Raw genomic sequence first — 22926 nt, forward strand, 5'->3', positions numbered from 1 at the left:
GACGAGGGCGCTGCGCCGTTCCCATTGGCTGCAGAGCCGGCCGGGCCCAGCGCGAGGGCCCGCCCCGCGCGGTGCGGCACCATCGCCCTAGTAACCCGATGCTGAGCCGGGCGCGACCACCCGCTCTGAAAGGGGGAGGCCGCCGCTGCCGCCGTCGCTTCCGTCCTGCCGCCGCGTCCCGCGCCGGGCAGAATCGCTCCGGGATCGTCTCGCTGCTAACTGTCTCCTCTTTCCGCCGGAGATGGGGCGCGAGAGGTGGGCGGCGGGGCGGTGAGCGGCGGCAGCGCGTCCATCCCCCCTCCTCGGGCCGGCGCGCGGTTGGTTGGGCCCAAGAAGATGGCGTCGGGGCGCGGTGAGTGAACGGGGGGGGCGCGGGCGCTGAGGGACGGGGCTGGTTCCAGTCCCGCTCCCTCACACCGGGATCCCGGGGAGGCGTGGGCAGCGCCTGTCCCCACCCACGTGTGGTGGTTGCGCGGGTCCCCGTGTGCTGACTGTGCGGGGTCCGTGTGGCTGTGTTCCCGCAGGGTGCGTGTCCCCTGGTGTTCCAGCCCCGCGCCCGCCCTAGCTGGCGCCGGGAGGCAGCGGCGACCGCCGGGAGGCGATGGGCGAGTGGGACCGGGTGTTCCGGCAGCACCTGCCGCTGCCGCCGCACCCGCAGCGGAGCCGGGCCCGGCCCCCGCCCCGCTCCGCCGCCTTCCGCTGCGTCCTCAGGTACCTGCACGGCGCTGCCCTCTCCCAGGTAGGGGCGACCGGGCCCGCGAGGGGACCCCGGCAATGTCTTGCTGCGCCCGCTGTTTCTGCTGAGTCTCACTATTCATAGAATCATGAAATAGTGTGGGTTGGAAGGGACCTTACAGATCATCTCCTTCCACCCTCCTGCCATGGGAAGGGCTACCTTCCACTAGACCAGGCTGCCCTTTCCAACCTACTGGCTTTGAACGCTTCCAGGGATGGAGAAGCCGCAGCTTCTCTGGATCACCTGTGCCAGTGCCTCACCACCCTAACAAGGAAGAATTTCTCCATAAGATCAAACCTAAATTGCTCCTCTTTTAGTTTAGCCCCCCCTCTCCTTCTTATTCTGTCACTTTCTGTGTATGTACAAAGTCACTCTCCATCTTTTTTCTAAGCCCCTTTCAGCATTCCTGTCCATGTGTGTGGGCCTGAACTCCCCATGATGGCTTTTAAAGCAAGGTGGTTTTGGGGAGAACTAACTGGAGATCTCCCGGAAGCACAAAGTTCTTTCAGTCCCATGCCTTGTTACCTGTAAATCTGAGTTACCATTTAACGAATTTTTCACTTAGTTTTTTGTTAGCTTAGGTAAGTATATTTAAATTAAATTTTCTGGATAGCACTTTAACATCAATTGCCTCTTTATTCTATGCCTAATACTCAATTTTCCCGCTTTTCCTTTGCTCTGTCAGCCTCTGGCTTGGAGGCAGGTTCTGCAGCAATACATGAAGTTGTCTGTGGCCATGTGCCTGATTTGGGCGTCCCTTAGAAATGGGAATTATATCTCTTACCAAAGTGCATTCTGAGCTTTGGGGACGCAGAGCTGGCTTGTCCCCAAAGCTGGTGCGTTGTGCCTTGCAGGGAGCCCAGTACCAGCTGCGCCTGTCCCTTTTCGATGCCACCTACCACCACTTCTTTGGGAGGACGTGGAGGAGCAGCTGGCGAGCTGCCAGCGCTGCCCCGCCACGCTCGGCCAGGGCGACGTTCAACGAGGTGGGTGCTGCCAAGGGTCTGGGAAAACACAGAACCAAACCTTTTTCCATCCCAGTGCTTCCTGGCCTTTTGCCCAGGGTGCATCTCAGACTCTGCCTATTTATTAAGCTTTATGTACGGTTTATTGGGGAAACTGGGGTGCTGGGTTTCCTCTGAGGCTAGTGCCACCACGGAAGCAGCGATGTGCCACCGTTTGCCACCTGCCGTGTTCAGAGCTGGCGGCAGAGAGCAGTGTTTCCCCACAAGTGAGAAGGAAGGGAAAGAGAAGCTGCCCACCCTCCTGCACAGCGCTTCTCTCTCCTTATCTGTGAACTAAACTCTCCCAAAGCCATGCTTCCATCCTCTGCTGATACCAGCAAACCAGGATTTCCCTTAATGGGGAGACACCACTGCCCCGTAGCATGGCCCAATGTTTTCCAGTTTGTAGCTCCTGTGTGCACCTCCTCTGTGCCGCAGGTGAAGTGAAGCACAGCTCAGCCCTGTGCTCTTCCTTCCTTTACATCGACAGCGACAGCGGCACTGAGGGGCGTTGATGTGTGCGTTTCTCTCCTAAGAGCTTCAGTACTGTCCCACCCCGGCCTGTTTTGAAGAGGGATGGATTAAACTAGGGCAGAGAGTGCTGCAGAGAGAGCTGAATGCTGGGAGGAGCTACCTTTTCAAATACATTCCCAGCGTCTGCAGGCTTCCTGGGTGTTTGCCATGTGGTTGGGAGCAGTTAGCAGGAATTTTGGGGTGTTGGGGGACTGTGTTGCAGCCTCACTGTGGTGGCTGAATTGCATTGCCTGCAGGGCTCGGTGATCTGCATGTGGGGTGGGATCTTCCAACTGTGGGAAAGTCAGCAGCTCATTGTTGGGAACAGTTCAGGTGGAGCTGGAATTGATTTGTGACAGGTGAGGTAAGGAGGAAAGTCACTGCTCTCTGCCTGCGTGTGCTGCATGCATGCTCACCAGCCTCACCCGAGCAGGAAGGCGTGAGGACAGGATCAGACTCTGCTTGTGTGGTGGGTTTTGTCTTCAGGTTCTAGGGGAGAGGAATGCAGTGACAGAAACTGCTGTGTGTAATCAGGAGGGGCCCTCGAGCTCAGTGGCACAGGGCATTCCCTGTCAGGGCTCCCTGTGCCTTTGCAGGGTGAGCCTTGCTCTGCAGGCACAGTGGTCAGGTCATTAATCCAGCACCTTGCAATAAAGGCTAATGGAATAACGATTTATGTCCCAGGGTTTATGTGGGAATGTCTCTCTCTGTTATTCCTTCCTGACAGCCCATATTGCAGTAAACAATTTCCCTGAAACACTGGGGCAATGAGTTTTTAATAGAAAGATGAACCTAGCATTAAATTCTCTCCTTGGGAGGTGACCTGTGTCCTGTCCCCTCCTGTCCTTAGGTCCAGGCTACTCCCATGTCCCTCCCCATTTCAGGAAGGTTTCCAACTCCTTTTTCCTCCTCTAATGCTGTAGTTCTGGGATGCATCAAAGACCCGTTCATTTGGGGTCTGCAGCCTGCGAGTTGCTCTGGAAAACAGGTGTTGGTAACAAAAAAAGGTTTAAAAAAAGATGGTGCTTGAGACTTAAGGGCTGAGATTTCATAGCAGTGTCAGAGGTGATTTGCCATTAGCTTCTGTCTGGAAGTTTTAGTGGATGTTTTGGTTGTGCCACTGAGTGTCCCAGCAGAACAGGCATTGCTCTGCCTGCATCTGCCACTGCTAGCTCTGAAACAGCCCATCTCTGTCCTTTCCTGTCCCAGGCCGTTTATTTCCACACCTCCTTGAACCAGCCTGGCATTGCTGCTGTTGTGGAAGTGGTAATGATGGCTAGGAAAGGGGATGGGGGCTCTCAGCACCTTTCCTGCGGCTTTGGAATCATCCCCCTCTTCCACGGCGGATCAGAGGTGACAGACCCGGCCACTGAGGACAGAGCGTAGGTTCCCCTGCTGCTGTGTGGCGGGTCACACTAAGAACTGAGGTGGCAACATGCACGGCTGCTTTGCTGGGGTGGGGGGAAGGGTGGTCCTGGGGCTGCAGAAACAGAGACAGCATTTAGAAACCTGGAATTCTTCACTCTGAGGAAGCAGTGATGGGTTTGGAAGGAATGCCTGTCCTAATCCCTTCCCTAAAGCACAGGGCTTTTCTGGAGTGGGTTGGGTGGTTTTGCTGCTGAGCAGGGGCTTTATGGAAGATGGAGATGTGCTTCAGGGTGGATATAGTGACTGCTGCACCTATGTTCCTTGCTTTCAGGCTGAAGCTGTACCGTGGGACACCACGTGCCCTACTGCACCCACGCTTCCAGGACCCTGTGGAAAGTAAGCAGCAGCCAGAGGTGGCATCTCGGTCCCTTCTTGGTGGCTTCCCTTACCCAAATGTGTGTTGTATGTGTCTGCTTGATGTGAGAAATGGTCTGTGCCCTGGTACTGCTCAGTTGATGTGCCTTACTTCCAGCTGGGAATGGCCTGGCTGGACAAACACAGATTTACCTTTGCTCTTAACACGTGTACTCACAGATAATGATTCATTCAACACTGGGGCTGTGAAGCTGTCTCCCCAGTTTTGGTCATTTTGGGATGTTTTCTTTTCTTCAGAGAACAAATACATGACAGTGATGGAGAAGAGCCACCTGCAGTATGGCCTGAAGTCCCACCAGCCCCTGGAAGCAGTATTTCACCTACTTCCTGAAAACCTGCTGATATCTGGGCTGCAGACTGTTCCTGGCTTGCTGCCGGCACGTGGAGACACAGGTAAAGGCTCTTTCCCTTTCCCTCTGCCTGTGCTGCTCATGCTTTAAGGCAGTGGGTCCCTGTGAGGCTGTGGGCAGGGCAGGCAGGGCACTGGGATGGGGTTTGTGGGAGCACAGTGGTTTCTCTGCAGTGTCTCCCCTTATCAAGAGCACCTCCCTTGCATGGGACCACAGCCCTCATGCTGAGAGCACAGTCTGGAATCTGTCAAAATGGCTCAGTCAGTTCCCTGTCCGTTAATTGCTTTGCTCCTAGGAAGCTTCCAGGGATAAGTGATGGTTGGTTTAATTACAGTCATTCAGCAGAATCTTGAAAAGAGCTTTTGCAGCTTGCTTAAACTCAGAGGTGGGTTCAGCATCGCTGGGGCCTGGCAGGTTTGGGGCGGATGAGCTCTTGCCCATTCGGCTTTTGTTAATCTCTCCTTATGGCACATTGCCCTTTGAGCTTCTGCAATTAAAAAACGTGAGCTGAAGATTCAGAGGGTAAAAAATTCCTCAGAGTTCTGAAGCTGAATTATTCTTCAGCTTCCTGCCTGGAAAACCTACTGCTGATGGCTTTGGGGTAGTAACTGTTAGTACTGAAGCTGAGCAAGGTCTTGAAAGCAGCTGAGTCCCTGCAGGTGTTCAGGCCCGTACTCAGAAGCTGAGTGGGCAGAGCCACTGCTGGCACTGCAGGACACCCCAGTGCAACAGTGGTGGCTTTCTGTTTGCTTGGGAAGCCTGTGGCCACCACCTTGTCTTTCAGGTGACTGCTTGCAGAAGCCCCGGCTGATGAAGACGGTCACCTGCTATCTGGAGCGGCTTTTCATCCACTTGTACCCATCCCTGGAGGAGTTTGAGGAGGAATTGCTGGATTTACTGAACAGTGATCGCTTACTTCAGGTAAGTAGAGTGCTGTGAGGGTGGTGAAACCCTGGCACAGGTTACCCAGAGAAACTGTGGCTGCCCCATCCCTGGAAGTGTCCAAGGCCAGGTTGGACAGGGCTTGGAGCAATCTGCTCTAGTAGAAGGGTCCCATGGTAGGGGATGGAACAAGATAATGCTTAAGGTCCCTTCCAATCCCAACCATTCTGTAATTCCATGATTCTAGGTACTGCTAATGTGGTTGGGGCAGGGGAAGGCACAGTGCAAAACAGTAATTCTAGTGTCTGGAATTATGGGTGGGGTGAAAAGTGTCAGGTAAGTGATATTCATGCATTTGTTTCTCTTGGAGTCTCCATTTTTTTTTTTTTTTGTTGTGGAAGCCTTTCGCTTTTTTCGCTATTGGATTAGTATGCGTATGCTCTGTATGGGCTTTGTTTTGAACATCCAGACACTTATAAGCAGAATTTGGGTTTGCCTTGCTGTGGGAAATGCAGAGATGAGATGCAGTGTGTATCGAGTCCATCTCTTTGGAGTGGCAGCCGCTGGCCAGGTCCTCTCTTGCCAGATTTGCACCAACTCTGCCATAAAGACAAAAGATTTAATATCTATCATCTGCTGGGTGAATAGCTCCTGTTTTTTGAGTTTCTGAAGGGTTGCCTGTATTCTTTTGGTTGTGGTCAGCACAGGGAGTGCTGCCCAAGGTAGAAAACATTCCTGTCACAGGCTAACACTGCGCTGGATGGTGAGGAGGTGGTGGTTCGGGAGCGGCGGCTGCACGTCGGCGTCCACAATGGCCTGCGCTTCGTCCAGGCACCGCAGGTCGCTGTGCTGGTGCCAGGGGCAGAATTGTCACCGGGTCGCTGCCAGGGGGTGCCCAGCTCTGGAGCCAGGTAAGGCGTAGCTCCTCTGCTGCTGGTGCTGCTTCCCTCCTGCCTCAGATGCCTCCCACAGCCACTTCTCCATCCCGCACAGGGATGCAGGTCAAGCCCTAGTGCTGAGGAGCCGCATCCAGCTGAGTGAAATGGTCCCTCACCCCGCCTTCAGGGTCTGCTTCCAGCTGGAATATGTCTTCTGCAGCACGGCGAGAGCTGGTGGCAAGGTAGGGCTGAGCGTGTGTCTCTGTGCCTGTGAAAGAGCAGGGATCCATTCTGGAGGAGTGAGCCCTGCTGAGGAATTCCTTCCTCTGCCCATTTTGCTGTCCTGCTTCTCCAAGTTGCAGTAGCTCCTTGTTGCATGGCTGTGCTGTGTAATGCAGGGCCCTGCAAAGTGTCTGGGTGCCTTCCACAACACTGCACAAAACAACCTGCATGGCTTGGTGAATTATTTTAATAACATGTGGTTGCATTTCTTCACTGTTTATATGTAGATGGAGGAATGTAGCCTGCAGCATTCCCATAGTGTTCTGGCAAGTTAATTTGGAAAATTTCAGCTTTTTTGTAATATCAAAAAGGTTTTTCTTTAGAATTTAGCATTTATGCTGAAAAGAGGTTAACCCATCCCGCTTCTTTTTTTTTTTTTTGTTTTGTTTTTGCCCTGAATGTTGAGGTTTTTCTGGGTGCTTCAGCCTGATGGTCTCAAACTGTAAATGCAGGAGAAATCTCTGAGGGTGGTCTCTGCAGTCAATATACTCTCACCTCCTTACTGATCATTTACTAACATCTTAGTTTAACCTTTCTGCAGGTTAAACCCAGCTCAATGAGTACTGTGTATCCCCTCCAGAGACCTGGTGTTGTTGAAGCCATCAGCTCCTGGCTGGCTGAATCGATTGCCAGGCGTTTATCAGGAGGCTTTAATTGTCCCACTAAGATGTTCATTGAAAATGTAGCAAATGCCTCTTGTTAAGCTGTCCAGAGCCAAAGTAGAGGAAATGGGCATTTATAAAGCAGGATGCTTGTGCCAGACCAGAGGGATTTGTACTGAGAAGAGAGACACTGAGCTGTGCTGTTGGAAGTTGTTGTTGGGTCCAACTCTATTGGAAAACTGAAGCCCAAGGTCCCGCAGAGATTCGGGGGTCCAGAGGCAGATCCGTTTGGCTCTGTGGGGAGTGCTGTCTGGGGCAGCAGTGGAGCCAGTCCCTGTGGTGCAGCTCTGGGGCAGAGTGGTTAATCCCAAAGCTGCTTGCAAAGCTGATCACCTTGTCCTTGTCCTCTCTGCCATAATTAGCTGTGAGGGGGATGGTGGGTGCTGGCAGAGCTCTCTCTTGTTTCTGTCCCCCTCCTTCGGTTTGAAGGAAGCTGTGGATGTGCTGGGTAAGTGGAAACCTTTCCCCTCTGCTAGGGATGGGGGTCCAACATATATCCCTTCGTGCAGCTGCTCGAGGGAGGGGTTACAGAGGCATAAGGTCCTGGAAAGTGAAATGTCTCCAGAACAGGATGAAGAGCACTGGCTTCTGTGATGCCAGAGCCAGGTCTGAGGAGGTGCAGTGGGGGATGAGAGGCAGTGCCTCTCTGTCAGCACCCATTCCCGGGTCCTGGCAGTGAGGTGGGGCTGCCTGGTGCTCACTGTGCTCCCTCACCCCCCAGGCCCTGTCCGGCAGTGCCCGCAGTGAGGCGGCCGACATGCGCTCGGTGCGCTGGGCTGTCTGGAGCCCCGTCTCGGGCACCGGTGACACGGATGTCATCCTCCCCCTGCGTGGTGGTGCCCGCCGTGGCCCCTGCCAAGCCTTGGTCTACCGGACCCCACCGAGCTCCCGGCAGGTAAGGGTGTGCTGGCCCCTGGCAGCTTTGCCTCCGGTGTCAGGGCGAGGGAGCCGCTGTTGGAGGCACGAGGAAGGCTGCATGTAACACACTCTCTGAAAGCATTTTCGTTGCCAACTTCAGGGGAAGCACATGGAGTCTGGGACTGTCCAATTCCATGTTTCCACTGATTCGGAAGAACATCTTGTAACTGCTGCGGAGATCCTATGTAAAGACAGGGACGAGTCGAAGAAGCCTCCTACGCCATCGCTGAGTGAGTGTTTTCCAGATCGCTGACATTTAAAATACAGAGTGTGGCACTGGTGTCTGCTCAGGAGAGAAAACAAGACTTCAGTGAGTTTCAGCAAGCTAGTTATGAATTACTGGAGTGAAGCAAGATTTTGTCAAGTTGAATTCAGCTCTTACTTTTTAACTTGCAAAATTCCTATGTGGTAGTATTGCTGAGCCACGTGCAAAATCCCCAGGGATTGCCAGCACTGCCCCAGCCTGCTCCCATTCTCGGTCACCGCGTGCAGTGGCCACACCAGCAGCACATTCTCGCTGCAGGTACTGCTGCTCCTCTCTCTGGACTCAGTCTCTCCAGACATGGGGACAAGAGAGATGTCAGTCATAGGCTGGGGAAAAGTAATCTGGTTGTGCTACCACTGAGGGAGTGTGACAGCAGCCTGGGTTGGGTTGATGTGTGCAGGATGTGTTGGTGCCTGGCTGGGGGAGAGCAGGCAGCATCTGTGCATGTGCACGGGTGCATCTGTCTGTAGTTTGGGGGGCTGTGTGTTTGGGGTTCCAGCACCTCTCTGCTCTATTGGAGGTGGAAGGAAAAATGCTGTGGGCTTGAGTTTGGGCATGAGCTTATGTCCATGCACTGTGCTCCTAAAAATCCTCTTTGGCTTGTTTCTTTCTCATCCCCCTTTTGTGATTGGTGGGAAGCAAACTCCCCTTTCTTTGCAGTGCTGCTCCTGCTGGGGTCCCAGCTGTGTCTTGGGGTGATGCTTCAGACACCAGGCAGTGTTTCAGTGCATGTCACATCTCCCCAGCTCTCTGATGAGCCATTTAGTGTCAGCCCATGGGCCAGGCAATGCCTGTTACGGTGGGTTGCTATTCCATGCCGGTTCCAGTGCTGTGGAACCACAAGATGGCAGTGGCACCATGGGCTTTGCTGTGACAAATCCTGTGTTTCTGCTGGTGAGGAGCCAGGATTGCTGCTGGGAGGGGCTTTGGAGAGGAAAGCTTTAGTGGGAGATGAAGTGGTCTCGTAATGTCAGGGTCTGTGGGGTTCAGCTCCCTGCAGCGCAGGCTGCATCATGACTGGTACCTTCCTGGTGCTGCTTGAAAACTTTTTCCTGGTGCCTTTCAGCTGTAGGTGGCTGGGATGCTGATGGAGTTGTGGTGTGGTGAGGGGAGAGGGAATCATGTGCTGACACTGAGCTTCCAACCTGGTGGTGGCCTGGAGTGCTCTGGCTTGGGGGAGTGTGCTGAGCTGTGGGCTGTGTCCCTGGTGATGGGAGATCCCCATCAAGGTGATTTTCAGGGACAAACTCCCTGGCATTTCCCAGCTCTGGGGGCTTATGGCACCAGAAAGGGCTTGCAAGTACAGAGGTGGTCTCAGAGCTGTGCTTCTCCAGCCTATGTTCCAAGGTGCTGAAGAGACTATTGGGTTAACTTTTTCTAGAGCTCTGTTGAGAAACGTGCTGCTGCCTGGCCCAGGGGATGCCAAGAGCTTTTTCTGTCAGCTCAGATGCTGGTGTTGCTGCTAGATCTGTCCATCCTCTTCTTAATGCTAGCCAAAGCCATCCTGACTGGAAGGAAACAATATTTTAGGCGTGAGGGAAAGAGGGTGGTTTCCTTTACACAGCAGCCAGCATGGAATAGCTGGCAAATATGTGGTGGGGGAAAGAAAATTAAGGTCTAAGCATCACGTGGATGCAGAGATGGAACATCTGTGCCCCTGCTCTGCTGCGAAGGACCCGCGGCTCCATGGCTCAGCGAGCTCAGCTGTGCTGGCGCGAGAGAGCAGCCGAATATAAACACCATAAAGATCCCACCGTTTCGGGGCACAAATGCTCGAGCAGTTGAAGGGAGTGACAAAAAATAACAGAGAAGTGATGAAAACCTTAAGTATCCTAAAACTTTCACGTCTCATTAAGCATCCTACTTAGGCAGCACCGCGTGGCCGTGAGGCACCGCGGCGCTGTCAGAGGATGGGGGAGCTGTTGTTTGTGGCAGAGTTAGCCTGATTCACGGCAAAATAAAAGATGGATCTGGAGATGTGCTGTGTTAACCCCCAAGCAGCAGTCTTATTGGGAAATAAGTCAAAAGAAGTGTTTGGGTGATGGTAAACTGCTTCACTGCGCTGCCTTCGACCCTAAAATTGAAAAGGGCTGGGTGGGAGGACAGGGCAGTTTGGTGGCAGTGGGTGCAGCTGCAGTTATGGGGCCTGGGGGTTTTGGCTCCTCTACAGCATCTCTCCTGTCCCTCTCCACAGGAGTGCCAGCCCCACGACGAGTGCCAGTCTCCCCACGAGGACCAGGGGTAAGTGCCACATGCACCAGTGAGAGCGGGTGGTGGGCAGCTGCATTCCCCAGGGGATGGCCCACATGTAGGATGAGCTTCTGGACCCATCCCCTGCCTGTTTTCCTGTCTGCTACAGCCAAGAGGCACCAAGTGTCCTCAACTCCACCTCCTCCAGGCAGTAAACCAGCTCTTGCCTGTGATGTGCTGGGAGAGATTTCCTGTGCTCTTTTCATACCTCAGGAGTGAGGGCAGCTCTGGTTTTTGACAGCCCAGATTTGCTGGGTGCTGTTGTCCCTGGTATGTGCTGACAGAGACACATGGTTTGTTTGTGCAGAGCTCCCAGGATTTAAGGAGAGCTGTGAATACTGAGAGCCCTCTTTATGCTGTTTTATATCTTGATGCCGGAATCAATGCATGCAAATATTTTTGATGAAATGAAATGCCTCATAAGGCCACATTAAGCAGTTTGATCTTCCTGCTGCATGTGCTCAGCCCTCCTCTTGCCAGGGAGTGAGCAGCAGGGAGGTGCAAACCCTTGTGTGGCCAAGTTGTACCACTTCTTGGTGGAATCACAACACTGGGACATGTGGTGGCTGAGCTCCTTTAGCACAGAGGGGCTGCCAGCTCAGCTTACCACAAGGGCTGCCTCAGGGGGCTGCCTTGTGGCTGCGGCTGCTCACGCTTGCCACTCTCTTGCCAGCTGTCTGTGTCCCAGCTCGTGGCCTCGCCACGGGGCACAGGCCAGACCCTGCAGCAGGATGGGGCCATCACCCACCTGGAGGCCGACCTGGGTTCACCGGACGCAGAGCCCTGTGCCAGCGACCAGCTGCGGGCGCTGCCCTTCACCCCGCTGCAGCTGCCCATGGCTGCTGTGGGGCTGCAGGCATGCAGGTGGTGCTCAGCTGCCCCTCCCCAGGCTCCTGTGGCCCCATTACCTGGTCCCTGTGCCCCATTTGTGGAGCTCACCCCTATTTCTCCATCAGTTCCCATGTGTCCCTCTCTCGTGCCGCGCTGGCGCGCCTGCACGCTGCCGGCTTTCCAGACATCCTGGACCGCAACCAAGAGCCGGTGGAAATCTCAGAGCCAGTGGAGCTGGGCAGTTTCAACCTGCGGCTGGAGGAAGCTGACCCTCTGCAAGGCAATGAAATAGTCCTGCAGTTCCTGGCTTTTGGCAGGTGGGACAGCAGCTCGTGGTCTTGTGTGGGCAGATCCCAAAGGCCTCCTGGACAAAGTCCTTTCTAAATTCCCCTAACCCTCTTCCCTGCTTGGGCAGGAGATGTCCTTGCAGAGGTGCCTCTTCTTTTAGCACCTGATTTTGTCCTCCCTGGGCACTTTTAAGTCATAATCCATTTTTTAAAAATTGGATCCATGAGCCACAATGTGATGTCAGAGCTCATTAATGCAGGATTTCTCCAGAAATGCAAATGGAGTTGGGAAAGTTGGCACCCAAGGGGTGGCTTTGGCTGGATAAGGCCCCGCTTCTGTTTTTTCCATGGCTGCCAGTGTGCTGTGGGAAGGTAACATGCTGTCTTTGCTGGGCGCCTCCACCACAGCATATGGCAGGAGACAGCTGGAATTACAAAGCTTTTTGGGAAGTTAAGGCAAACCGTATGGCCGCTGTCTTCAGAAAAGTCCAAATACTTGTGGTGCTGCCAATTTTCTCTTGTTCTTCTGCCTCTTGGCATGTGCCAAATGCATGAGTAGCTCATGACAGAGTGGCAGCACGGTGCCACAAGTAACCCAAGCCCCTCTCTCTCCTCAAGAGATGCCCAGGGCAGCGTGGAGGGGCTGTGGCCAAGGACTGTCTTCCTCACCTTCCAGTTCTACCGTTTCCCACCAGTCACCACGCCCCGGCTGCAGCTGGTCAGCACAGAAGGGGGGCTGGCAACCAGGCTGGCTGTGCCAGCACAGCTCCTTGTCCGTGTCAACGAGGATGGGACCCTAACCAGTAAGCTCTGGTTTTAGCATCCATGTGTGGCTACTTCTCTTCTGTTGGGTGGATGAGGGCTTGCCTCTGGCCCAAGGGGTGGGCTGGTGTCTGTTAATAGCTAACTTCTGCTGGTTTGCACATCATGGAAAACATTCAAAACATCCAGTGTTTGAAGTAGTACACTGTGTCAGTTGTGTGAGGTGCACACTGAGGCTTCCCACCAAGCCAAGTGCCATGTCTGTGATAGTGTGGTGTCTTGCAGGACCACCGGGCTTGCAGCTGAAGTACATGGTGGATCCAGCTTTCCTGCGGCCCGGGGAGCAGCGCTGGTTCCTGCGGTACCTGGCTGAGCACAGCCTCCAGATTGATGTCTGGGATGGAGATTCCCTGCTCCATTTTGGGTCTGCTGCCATTAAACTGGAGGTATCAGTTAGATTGAAGGTATTTTCCCAGGGCTGGTAATGCTGAAGGGCTCCCTGCCTGTGTGGAGTGCTAGGGAAGAGCCCAGCTCTGCCTTTGGTCCTGTGTTAAGATGCTGTTGCATTGTCCTTGAGTCTTCAGTAATGGAGATGCTGTCAGCCCCTCTGTGTAACCGAATCTGGTGTCAGCTTGACAAGCCCCCAGTCACAGGATTTGTTATCTTTTCCTCCAAAGTGATGACAAAGCATTAACTTTCTTTGCCCTTCCCTATAACTCTGGCAGTATTCTAGCACTAAGCCCTGCAGAGTCAGGACATCCAGCGCATTCATACCCAGACCCCTTGACCCCTCTGGACCAGACTCCCCAGTAACTCATTGCTCCTTGCCTTGTGCCCAGCCCCTGCTGCGCCAGGGCCAGACGGCCGTCAGGACCTACCACGAGCTGGAGGTGGCCACGACTGAGTACGAGCCGGACGGGACGGTGATGGGCCGGGAGGCTCTGCGGCACGGTGCCCTGCGGCCCCTCGGAGTCCGTGTGGCTGTGAGGGGCCGCCTCCACCTCTGCCTGGCCAATATTGGTGAGAACCCACTGCTCGTGTGGCCCAAAGGCTTGGGTGGGGCACACAGCATGTGCGGGGCTGTACCTGAGTGAGACCCAAGCTGGTGGGGATGTCATCCTTCCAAGAAACTGCTGGCTGCTTTTATTTTGTGTATTTAATTCTGTGTCCTATAAATGTGCAGTGACTCCAGGTTTTAAAATCTTATCTTCAGAGGAGAGATTAGCTCCATATAAGATATCTTAAATCGTCATTTCCATACTTTGCCTGCAAAGGGCCGATAAGCTCCTGGGAAGGAGAATCTGAGATCCACAACCCAGGGAGTGGTTTAACACACACCCTGACAAAGAGCTGCTGTGCCAGGACAGCAGCTGCCCTTTGATTGGTGTTTTTCCCATCCTCTTTTTAAAAAAAAATCAAAATACTGTTATAAACAGGATGGTAAAGCTTGGTACCCTTTCCCAAAGGATGGGGATGGGATGTGTAGGCTGGGCAAATACCTGGTGGGTTTAGAGCCTTGTGTGGCTCCACTTGGCCCAGCCTTTGTGGGAGTGGGGAGATGCAGCAGCATGTACCATGCAGGGGGAGGCAGAACTCAGAAATGAAAGCAAGAGTTGATGAGGGGCTCAGGATGGTGTGCTCCATCCCTGAGCAGGTGACTGTGTAACAGAACCGGCTCTGGGGAGCATGTGAGGCTCTTAGGGCATTGTTGGTTTCCAGATATTCTCTCTTGCTTGTGTAAATTGGCTGAACCGAGCTGCAGGGAGGTAAAAATTTGCAGTAGATTTTATAACAATGAGAATGGATGGTTTCCACTCACTCCTGTCTCTGCTTGTGGCAGGTCACCCATGCGAGGAGACCCCAGAGCAGCTGTCATCTCACTCCTGCATTGTCACTGCACCTGACAGCATTGTCACCACCCCAGGTGGCAGGGGGTGCTCCCTGAACACTCCTGGTGGTGAGTCCTGCTGGGGCCTGGCCTGTCCCCTTGTGGGTTGAGGTGGGCAGGGTCTCTGCTGCTGTAGTGCCAGCTGTGGGTCAGCTGCCCCTCTGGTGCTCCCCTTTCCAGCCCTGCATTGTTCTGGGGACTGCAGTATCTAGGGAGTCCTTCCTTGGTGCCATGGTGGTCTCTCCCCACAGGCAGGAGGACGGCGTGGGCACGGAGGCTGGTGGATGTGGACAATGAGCTGGAGGCCGCACTGCGCAGTCGCCGGCCAGAAGTGAGCCTGGCCCCCTGGTCACCCTCAGTGAGGCCATGTCCACCCACTGGCTGCAGCACGTGGTGGTGGTGTGGCTGCACGAGGGTGCTGGTGGCAGGAGGCCGTGGGGCCAGACCTGCGGTGTCTCCGGGCTTATGGTTCCTTCCCTCTGGCAGGGCTGGCCAAAGCAGCGTGCCTGGGACCTGCAGGTCATCGACTCCTACCGGGATCACATCAAGGGAGAGAGCATCTACCAGATGCTCAGCCAGGCCATCACAGCCACCCGCACTGTCCACGCTGTGCTGGGGACAGCTGAGTTCTTTGAGTTCGCCCTGAAGAACCCATACGGTGTCCAGCACACCGTGACCATTGAGGTCGACAACCCTGAGCTCAGGTGGGGGCTCCCCTGTGTGCCTGGGGAGATGCCAGGGTGGTACCAGCTCCCTCCCAGTCCTCACCAGCACCTCTGCCGCTCACTGCCCCAGTGTCATACTGGACCCGAGGGAGTGGCGCCACTTCAAGGAGCTGACCAGGAGTGTTACACCGGTGGAGGAGGGTATGTTCCATCTCAGTGAGGATCTCAAACCTCAGGTCTACCTGCGCCCCAGTGAGACTGTCCACATCCCCTTCAAATACCAGACCTTCTCTGCAGACCCTGCCGTGGTTGCTGCACAGGTAGGCACGGGCCCCTGTTTTGAGCTGTTCCTGGTACAGAGTGTTCTCCTTGGCTGTGGTTACCATCGCAGAGCAGGCTGGAACAGCCATGGGGAGCAGCAGCTGCCGCAGTGATGCTGCACCCTGAGGGAACTCACTCTTTCACCCCACAGGGGCCAGCTGGGCTGGGCACTGGTGCCAATGAGAACACTAACTCCCTTGGGAAGAGTGGGGCCAAGCAGACAAAGCTCATCCAGGTTAGGGAGCCAGGTGAAACACTGCTTGAGGGGGCTACATGGGAGGAGCAGAATCACTGGAAAACCCCAGCCCTCTCCTGCTGGCCCCCGGGACAGGTCTCCTTCCAGGTGAGCAGGGGGAAGCCCATTGCACTCCTGCGGGTGCAGGTGGAGCCCCAGCCCCATGTGGTGGACCAGACCTTTCGCTTCTACCACCCAGAGCTCACCTTCCTGAAGAAGACCATTCGGCTGCCTCCCTGGCACACCCTCCCTGGTGAGTCTGTGGCGTGCCTTGCGGGTCTTGGGCTCTTCTCTGTTAGTCATCATCTGTAGTTAATGGAGCCTTTCTGGAAGCACAGCAGCATCCAGAGAGCACATTGCTGCTTCCTCACACCTTCACGGCCCTGGGCTCCTCGCTTGCTCTCCATCCATCTTTGTCTGTTAACTTCAACCCGAATTCCCTACACCTGCACACCCCTGTGGTTTGCTGGTAGTCTAGCATGAGGGGTTCTGTGTGCAGCTGCATGGGGCACGGGAAAGGCACAGGTAGAGCAAAAGCTGAAGGTGATTTCCTCGGTCCCTTGTCCACAGGCACGCCAGTGGGCGTTCCGGGAGGGCAGCCTGAGATGTTCGTTCGCTGCAGCGACCCTGACATCATTTGTGAAACCAAATCCTTGGTATGCTACACTTTGGCATCGCTGTTCCTCGCGTCCTTCTCCTGCAGATTGTTTGGGTTGGCAGAGAGCTGCCGAAGTGGGTGCAACCACAGAGCATCCCTGTGTACCAGCCTGTGGCAGTGACACAGTGGCAGCAATGAAGCTGGAATTGCTTTTTATTCCCAATTAAAAGGAGCTGTGTTGTTTTGGCGGGGGAGGCTGAGCGTTGCCCCTTATCGCATCATGCAGCAGCCTGTACTTGCTTGTTCTTTTGAGCAAGTACCAGATGATTCAGATGCTGGGGAAAAACAGCCTTTTGTTGGGCTTTCTGCTGCTCGGGGTATCTGCAGCGATTGGCAGTGCGTGGGGGGACAGTGTGTCCTTGGGGGGCACAGCAAAGCCTGTCTCTGCGGAAGGATGTTAGAGTAGAGGGGCAGCTCCATGCCCAGTCCTGCACCATCCCACTCCCTCCTGAAGCAGGAGGCTCTCCTGGGTTGGCTCCACAGCAGGAAGAGGTGGAAGGGAAAAATAAACCTGGCCATGTCCATGCAAATGGCAACGAGGGATAGTTGCTAATTGCTGTTGTGGAAATGCGTTAGTATGGTAATTGGATTAGGGCTTGTTAGAAAACTTGTGGAAAATTTGCCAAAATTTGATTACAGATACAGACCTGGAATGTGATTGTCATTTGTATCCTCTTTTGCAATTAAAAATACTGGGAGAGCTCAGCCAAGCTGTATAATAACTTAATAACATAGTTTAACGAGGTTCCGAAAGCATGTGCTTTCGTAAGGGAGTCGGTCGTAGCTCCCTGATTAATGGGAAGACACCCCCGGGGTCTTCATTTGCTGGTCAGCTGCTGGGACAATGCTCTGTTGTCTATGCAGGGGCCTGGCGAGCCACAGGACATCTTTCTCAAAGTAGCCGGAGGACCAAGCCCGCAGATCAAAAAGTTCTTTGTTGCTATTTATACGTAAGTAGCAGGACCCCAAAAGGGTGGGGAACGTTGACCCCCATGGTGTATGGCAAGCCCTGTCCATCTGTCCCTGCACAGGGATGCCTGGCTGGCAGCACCTGTCCAGATCTGGCAGTTCTACCTGCACTCGCTGCAGCGCCTGGACGTCGCCTGCACGGCCGGGCAGCTCACGCGCCTCTCCCTGCTGCTGCGTGGCACCGCGGCCCCGCGGAGGGTGCGGGCCTTCACCTCCCACCCCCAGGAGCTGGAGGTAACCCCCGTGGTGGGCTAGGGGCTGGCTGGCCTGGGTCAGCCCAAAGAAATCCACTCCAGAAAGCAAAAGGCAACCCACGCGGAACTGTGAACAACTGAGAGCCGTAAAGCGTTTCTGATAATTATCTTTTGATTAGAGTTGTCATGTGTAGGATCATTGGCGCGAAACCCCGGAGGGCAAATTATCTGCGTTAATGAGACTGTCTGAAGACTCTCAATTTCTTTAGAATTCGCTCGTCTGTAATTGGAAATGTGAATAATAAAAGGCAGAAAAGCTCCATTGCTGTCCTGTAAAGGAAAGGCAAAGGCTCCTCAGCAAAGCCTGTGTGGTGGAACCCTTGGGCTGGGGAGGTCCTGGGTGTTCCTGAGTGGCTCTTGTCCTTCCTGACATGAATTAGTCCCAGAGTGTTCCTGGGGCTGGGAGGTATGGGATTCAATAGTGATGGAACAGGGGTACAGGTTTTTAAGAGCAGTTGGGTCTAATTGATGCTCCAAGCTGGACTTTTCAGGGCTGTGATCAGCCATTGTGGGTGGCTGTACCTCCAGGTGTTGTTCCACAGGTGGATCCGAACGGTGCCTTCCTCCTCCCTGCCAACGGCATTCAGGACCTGTACATTGGTGTGAGGCCACGGCGGGCTGGTAGCAAGTTCATCTACCTCAACCTGGTGGATGTGGAGTCCCACCAGCTGGTGTCCTCCTGGCTGCTCTGCCTATCCTGCAGGCAGCCTCTCATCTCCAAGGTGTGGCAGCTCTTGCTACTGCGAAATGTAGTGATGGCACCGGATCAGTAGTTGCAGTTCAGCCCATAACTTGGGGCTGTCTCCTGCTTCTTCCTCTCTTTCCATCTGTGGTTTTTTTTGGCACTTGCCATCATAAACACACATTTAGCCCTTGGGGTACTTGAATAATCTCACTGAAGCCCCTGGTAGAATGTCTTTTAGGCTGTTTTGGAGGCAGCCCCACGCTGAGGAGCGGCAGCTCAGAAGTATTCCCAGTTGTGAAATTAGAGCTGCAGCATGCTGCTTTCGATTAGCGCTGTGCTGGCAGAGGCCTTGCCTCAAAGACAGAAAATTAGATTTCCTGGCTAATGTGTTTCTTCTAAAAATGTTTTCCTGAACCTCTTGGTATTGGGAAAGGTTCAGATTGGCATTTACACCAATGTCCCATTGTCCTGCCACATGCTGCTTATGCTATGAGGTGTTAAGAGAATCAGGGTAGTTGGGGCTGGAAGGGGCTGTTCAGGGTCATCAAGTTCATCTAGTTATCTGAGCACCACAGCTCTTCCTGGGAATGAGGAGCTGGCTAGCCTCTGCTGCTCTCCCAGCCCTTTGTGCTTCACACTCGTAATTAATTGTTGCTTCTTTTGATCAAAGGTGGGTTCTTTCTGCTGGCTGGCAGAGCGGATGTGAGGTGTGGGAGGGGAGGGCAGTGTGTGGGAGGGGAGGGCAGTGTGTGGGAGGCAGTTCTCTGTGGTGGGTTTGGGGGAGTGCCCGTTATTGCTGCTGCCCACCCTGCCATCTGTGCCGCCTTGCCACGGCTCCTGCTTGCTCCACAGGCCTTTGAGATCTCGCTGCCTGCGGGAGGTGGGAAAGGCTGCAACAAGCGCATCACCTACACCAACCCCTACCCCTCGCCCCGGCTCTACTTCTTATGCACCAACCGCCCTGACCTGCTGCAGTTCAAGGAGGACTCCTTCGAGGTACGTCCTGCTGCCGACACTCCCCCCTTGCCAGGCCCCTCACCTGGCCAGACAAGGCGGTGCTGGCTGGGTGCTGGCTGTGAGGGCCACCTTGGCTGGGGGAAGGTGGGCACGTGAAGGGGCTTGACCAGGTCCTGCCGCCTCCTCCAGCTCTCTCTCCCGCAGGTGGCTGGAGGGGAGGTGTACACCATCGGCCTGCGCTTCGCCCCGAGCCAGACTGTGGGGGAGGAGGAGATCCTGATTCACATCAATGACCACGAGGACAAGAACGAGGAAACCTTCTGTGTGAAGGTCCTGTACCAGTGAGGCTGCCTGCCTGTCACTGCAAAGCTGCAGGTTCCTGTGCCAGCCCAGCAGCTTCATCAGCACCGCCTCGGCAGTGGCTGTGTCTGTCTGAGGGTGCTCATGACCCCCCATCCCCTGGCTGCCACCTTGCCAGGCTGCGGGGTGTCTGTCAGTGGGATCCCCGGGCATTGCCATGAGTGCTGGTGTTGCCACGTGGCTCCAGCCGCACAAATCGAGATGATTGGATGTGTTCGTTACGGGTTACGGCACCTTTTGACTGCAGGATCTGTATTTTTGTTAAGCATGATGATATTTTAGGCACTTTTAATATTTTTTTAACTTAAAATGTTTGCAGATTTGATTCTGCAGAATATTTTTAAAATATTTTATAATCAATAGTGAGTTTTGTACACACTAAGGCAGTTTTGCAGTTTTTTTGATACTTTTTACACATCCTTGATCCATAAAAATTGCTGTGCACAACTGTCAGAGTGTGGCAGCATTTTCTTCCTGAGGAGGTGGAAATCCTCAGCATCCCTGTCCTGTGGAGATGAGTCCTGGAGGTTCCCTGCATCACCCCCATCCCCTGGAGCATCCTGGGGGTCAGGGCAGGGACCATAAGTGGGACTGGGAGGGTAGGGCAGCCCACCAGCTCTGGAAATGCTCACTCTCCACAGGCCAGAGGCTGGTGAATTAGTGGCCCCGATAAACAGTGGAACTCGGGTGCCGAGTTCCTCTGCCTCCCTCGCACTGATGGGAAATGACAGCTCATATTTTAGAAATGATTATACTGTCTGCAGCACAGAGAGGCCCTGAAGTTGGGTTATTAAAGTAGATTAGCTGAATAATTTTTATTACATTTTCACACAACGATATTTCTTGAGGCTTATGAATGAGCTGGTGCTGTACCCGCAGCACAGGGAGCTTGAGCGGTGAATGATGTGCCAGCATTCAGGGGATGCCAGCACGGGGACTTGAGCTGAGCTGGTGCTTGAGTGGTGCTGCCTGCTCCCCTGCAGCACACGTCTGTGGCCCAAAAACTACATAACTGTCATTAAGAAAAGCTGATACAACTTTCCCCGTAGGAAATGCAAATGCCTTGTGTCCCAGCTGCTTGGCATTATGGCCATGGCCCTTGGAATTGCTGCTGCTGCCTCTCAAGCTCAAGACAAATGTGGGGGCAGCTTCCTGCGTTCCCACTTGTTAATGAAGTCATCCCTGCTAATGGCAATGAACTTGAGCACCTGTGCCTGGCATGCAGTTTGGTGTGCTCTTCCCTTTTGCATTCTTGTCAGGAAGGAAACTGGATTCCAGTAATGACAGAATTAATTTGCCCTAAAAATCTTGGTTTGTGTCTCATCACTGAGGTGTGCAGGGAGGGGAAGGATTAAAAAGCCCTTTCCATGGGTTCAATAATTCTTGGGGGTGTTGTTCCTCTTGGAGCAGATGCAGATGAGACCTTTTGGGAATGGAGTGTCATTGCCTTGGCAAAGGCATTGCAGGAATGGCAACAGAGGAGTAAGGAGAGCAGAGTGACCTGGCCCCAGCACCTGGGCCAGGGAGGGGCAACTAAAAATCTGCAACTAGTAATGAGAAAATAAGGTAAAAAAAAAAAAGAAAAACCAACATAGGAGTTGGGGGTGAAGCTCCTGCAGCAGCTGAGGGCCCTTGGGAAACCGGCTCTCAGGATGCCCAAGCCTCAGCAGGGTTTGCCGCCAGCCCAAACTTTTAAACCCAGCTTGTTTTCCCTATTAGGAGGAGGAAATTGCAACTGCCTGAGAACCCTCTAATTAAACAAAGCCTCACCATAATATTTGCTGGGAGCTCGCCAGCCCTGTAATATGACATTACCGGGCATCTTTATTAGCTGAAATGAGTATTTAGCGCCTCTGCCAAACCGAAAGCTGATTGAGGCGCATGGAAGCAGCATGGCAGCATCCAGCAAAGGCTCCTGCAACCTGCTGGTGAGGCAGCATCACCCTGGGAGGCTTTCCACGGAGACAAACCCTTTCTTGGTTATTTCCATGTCACCCAAATCCAGCCCAGCAGCCCCAGCGTGGGAGTTTGGGAGGTTTATTCCCTGTTTCTCCCTCTCGTCTCTCTGAAAGCGCGTCACCCACTTGATAAAACCTGATTTAATGGTTACAAAACCCAGAGATAAAGCTGCTCTTAATGGATTTCTTTAAGATCAAGGCTGTCAAATAGGAGGCTCAGAATCCTTTCTACAGTGAGAGTGACTGTATTAAGTGCACTCAATCACACCCAGGCGAAGGTTCCCTAAGTGAGACACTGGCTGGAGGAAATACATTTTATTAGCGTCTCCGGAGAAAGGAGTCTGGCAGGAGGGCTGAGGAGCCTCTGAGCTGCAGTGGCTGTGCTCCCATTCAGCTGCAATGGATGGGATGTGAAGGATTTTGCAAAGCACACCCTCACTCCCTGGCTAGTCCCGCAGAGAGGAGGGTGATGGTGACATTGCAGGAGCTGGCCTGGGGGAGAAAAGCCCCCATGGAAGGATGCTCACCTGGGGATGGGGCTTACAAAACACGCCTCAAACTCCGCCCCATGGAGCTCAGCCTCTGCAGCTCTGATGGAGAGTGGGGCATACAAGGGGGTGATACTCAAAGGCTTTTGGAGGTGTCAGATGGACCTCGCCTCAACCGAAGGGAAGGGTGGAAGGAGCGGAGCCTTGGTAGCTCTGGGTAGACCAAAGCTTAAAACACAGATTAGTTTTTCCTAACAATTCACAGCTCTATAATGAGAAATTTGCAGCAGTTCTAAACTGCCGGTTGCTTTTAAATCATTTCCCGTCTTTCTGTCTCAGGCTTGACATTTGATGATGAATTGAGTCTCTGTGTTCATTTACCCACTGATTTACTGTACAGAGGTGGGAAACCGCAGCCACCTTAGTGAAGGTCAACATGGAGCATTTGCCTGTAATTTCCAAATACTATTAAAATACGTTTTTAAATAAATTTGTGGGTGCTGTAGGCAGCGAAGGCCCCTCTTGCAAGGCTGATGCTGCAGGGGATTCTTCTGGGTGGTGAGAACGGGTTTGTGGGAGCACGAGCAGTTAGCTTGGCTCACCAGCATGAGGGTACATCAGACTGCACCCCAAATTCATGCTTAGAGAGCACTTGATTTTAGGGGGACTGACAGCTGCTCCCTGCCTCCCAGCCCAGATTAGCATCAGGTTCTCATCCTACTTTTCCCATGGCTTGCTGAACCCTGCACTCATCCCTGGGAAGTTGGAGGGAGCTGCCCCACGGCTTCCCCTGAGTTGCTGGCTTTGTCTCCTGCTGCAGGACCTGGTTGTTGGCGGCTGTGAATCTGTTTGGCGGGTGTGAGCAGGAGGTTTGGCTGCGCAAATGTCACGCAGATCTTATCTCAGGGGAAACATCCTTCAGTAATTACAGTAAATGAAAAGTCCTGGAAGTGAAGCCTTGGAGGCTGCAGCCTTCTGTTTATCTCCAAAGTCTGAAATATATGTGGAGGGAGCTGGGAGCAGGAGGTGCTGGTGGCTGCAGTCCCTGTGGTGTGGGGATGGTGT

At 53.8% G+C, this 22926-nt stretch overlaps 1 protein-coding gene across 1 annotated transcript; it reads left to right on the forward strand.

Annotated features, from left to right (window-relative positions):
* Nucleotides 1–83: 83 nt before the first annotated feature.
* On the forward strand, nt 84–19864 carry NPHP4 (nephrocystin 4). Its single transcript, XM_068171432.1, has 29 exons — nt 84–352; nt 525–739; nt 1591–1722; nt 3463–3635; nt 3953–4017; nt 4294–4449; nt 5191–5327; nt 6033–6199; nt 6282–6408; nt 7832–8005; nt 8129–8258; nt 10488–10534; nt 11217–11407; nt 11500–11691; nt 12280–12464; nt 12709–12869; nt 13263–13443; nt 14264–14380; nt 14563–14642; nt 14798–15015; nt 15107–15296; nt 15449–15532; nt 15629–15785; nt 16103–16188; nt 17055–17140; nt 17222–17393; nt 17956–18135; nt 18951–19094; nt 19260–19864. The coding sequence occupies exons 2-29, from the start codon at nt 602–604 to the stop codon at nt 19398–19400; spliced, it is 4011 nt and encodes a 1336-aa protein (XP_068027533.1). The 5' UTR covers nt 84–352; nt 525–601; the 3' UTR covers nt 19401–19864.
* Nucleotides 19865–22926: the final 3062 nt, after the last annotated feature.

This window comes from Anomalospiza imberbis, chromosome 23, assembly GCF_031753505.1.
Source record: "Anomalospiza imberbis isolate Cuckoo-Finch-1a 21T00152 chromosome 23, ASM3175350v1, whole genome shotgun sequence".
NCBI classification, from domain to species: domain Eukaryota; kingdom Metazoa; phylum Chordata; class Aves; order Passeriformes; family Viduidae; genus Anomalospiza; species Anomalospiza imberbis.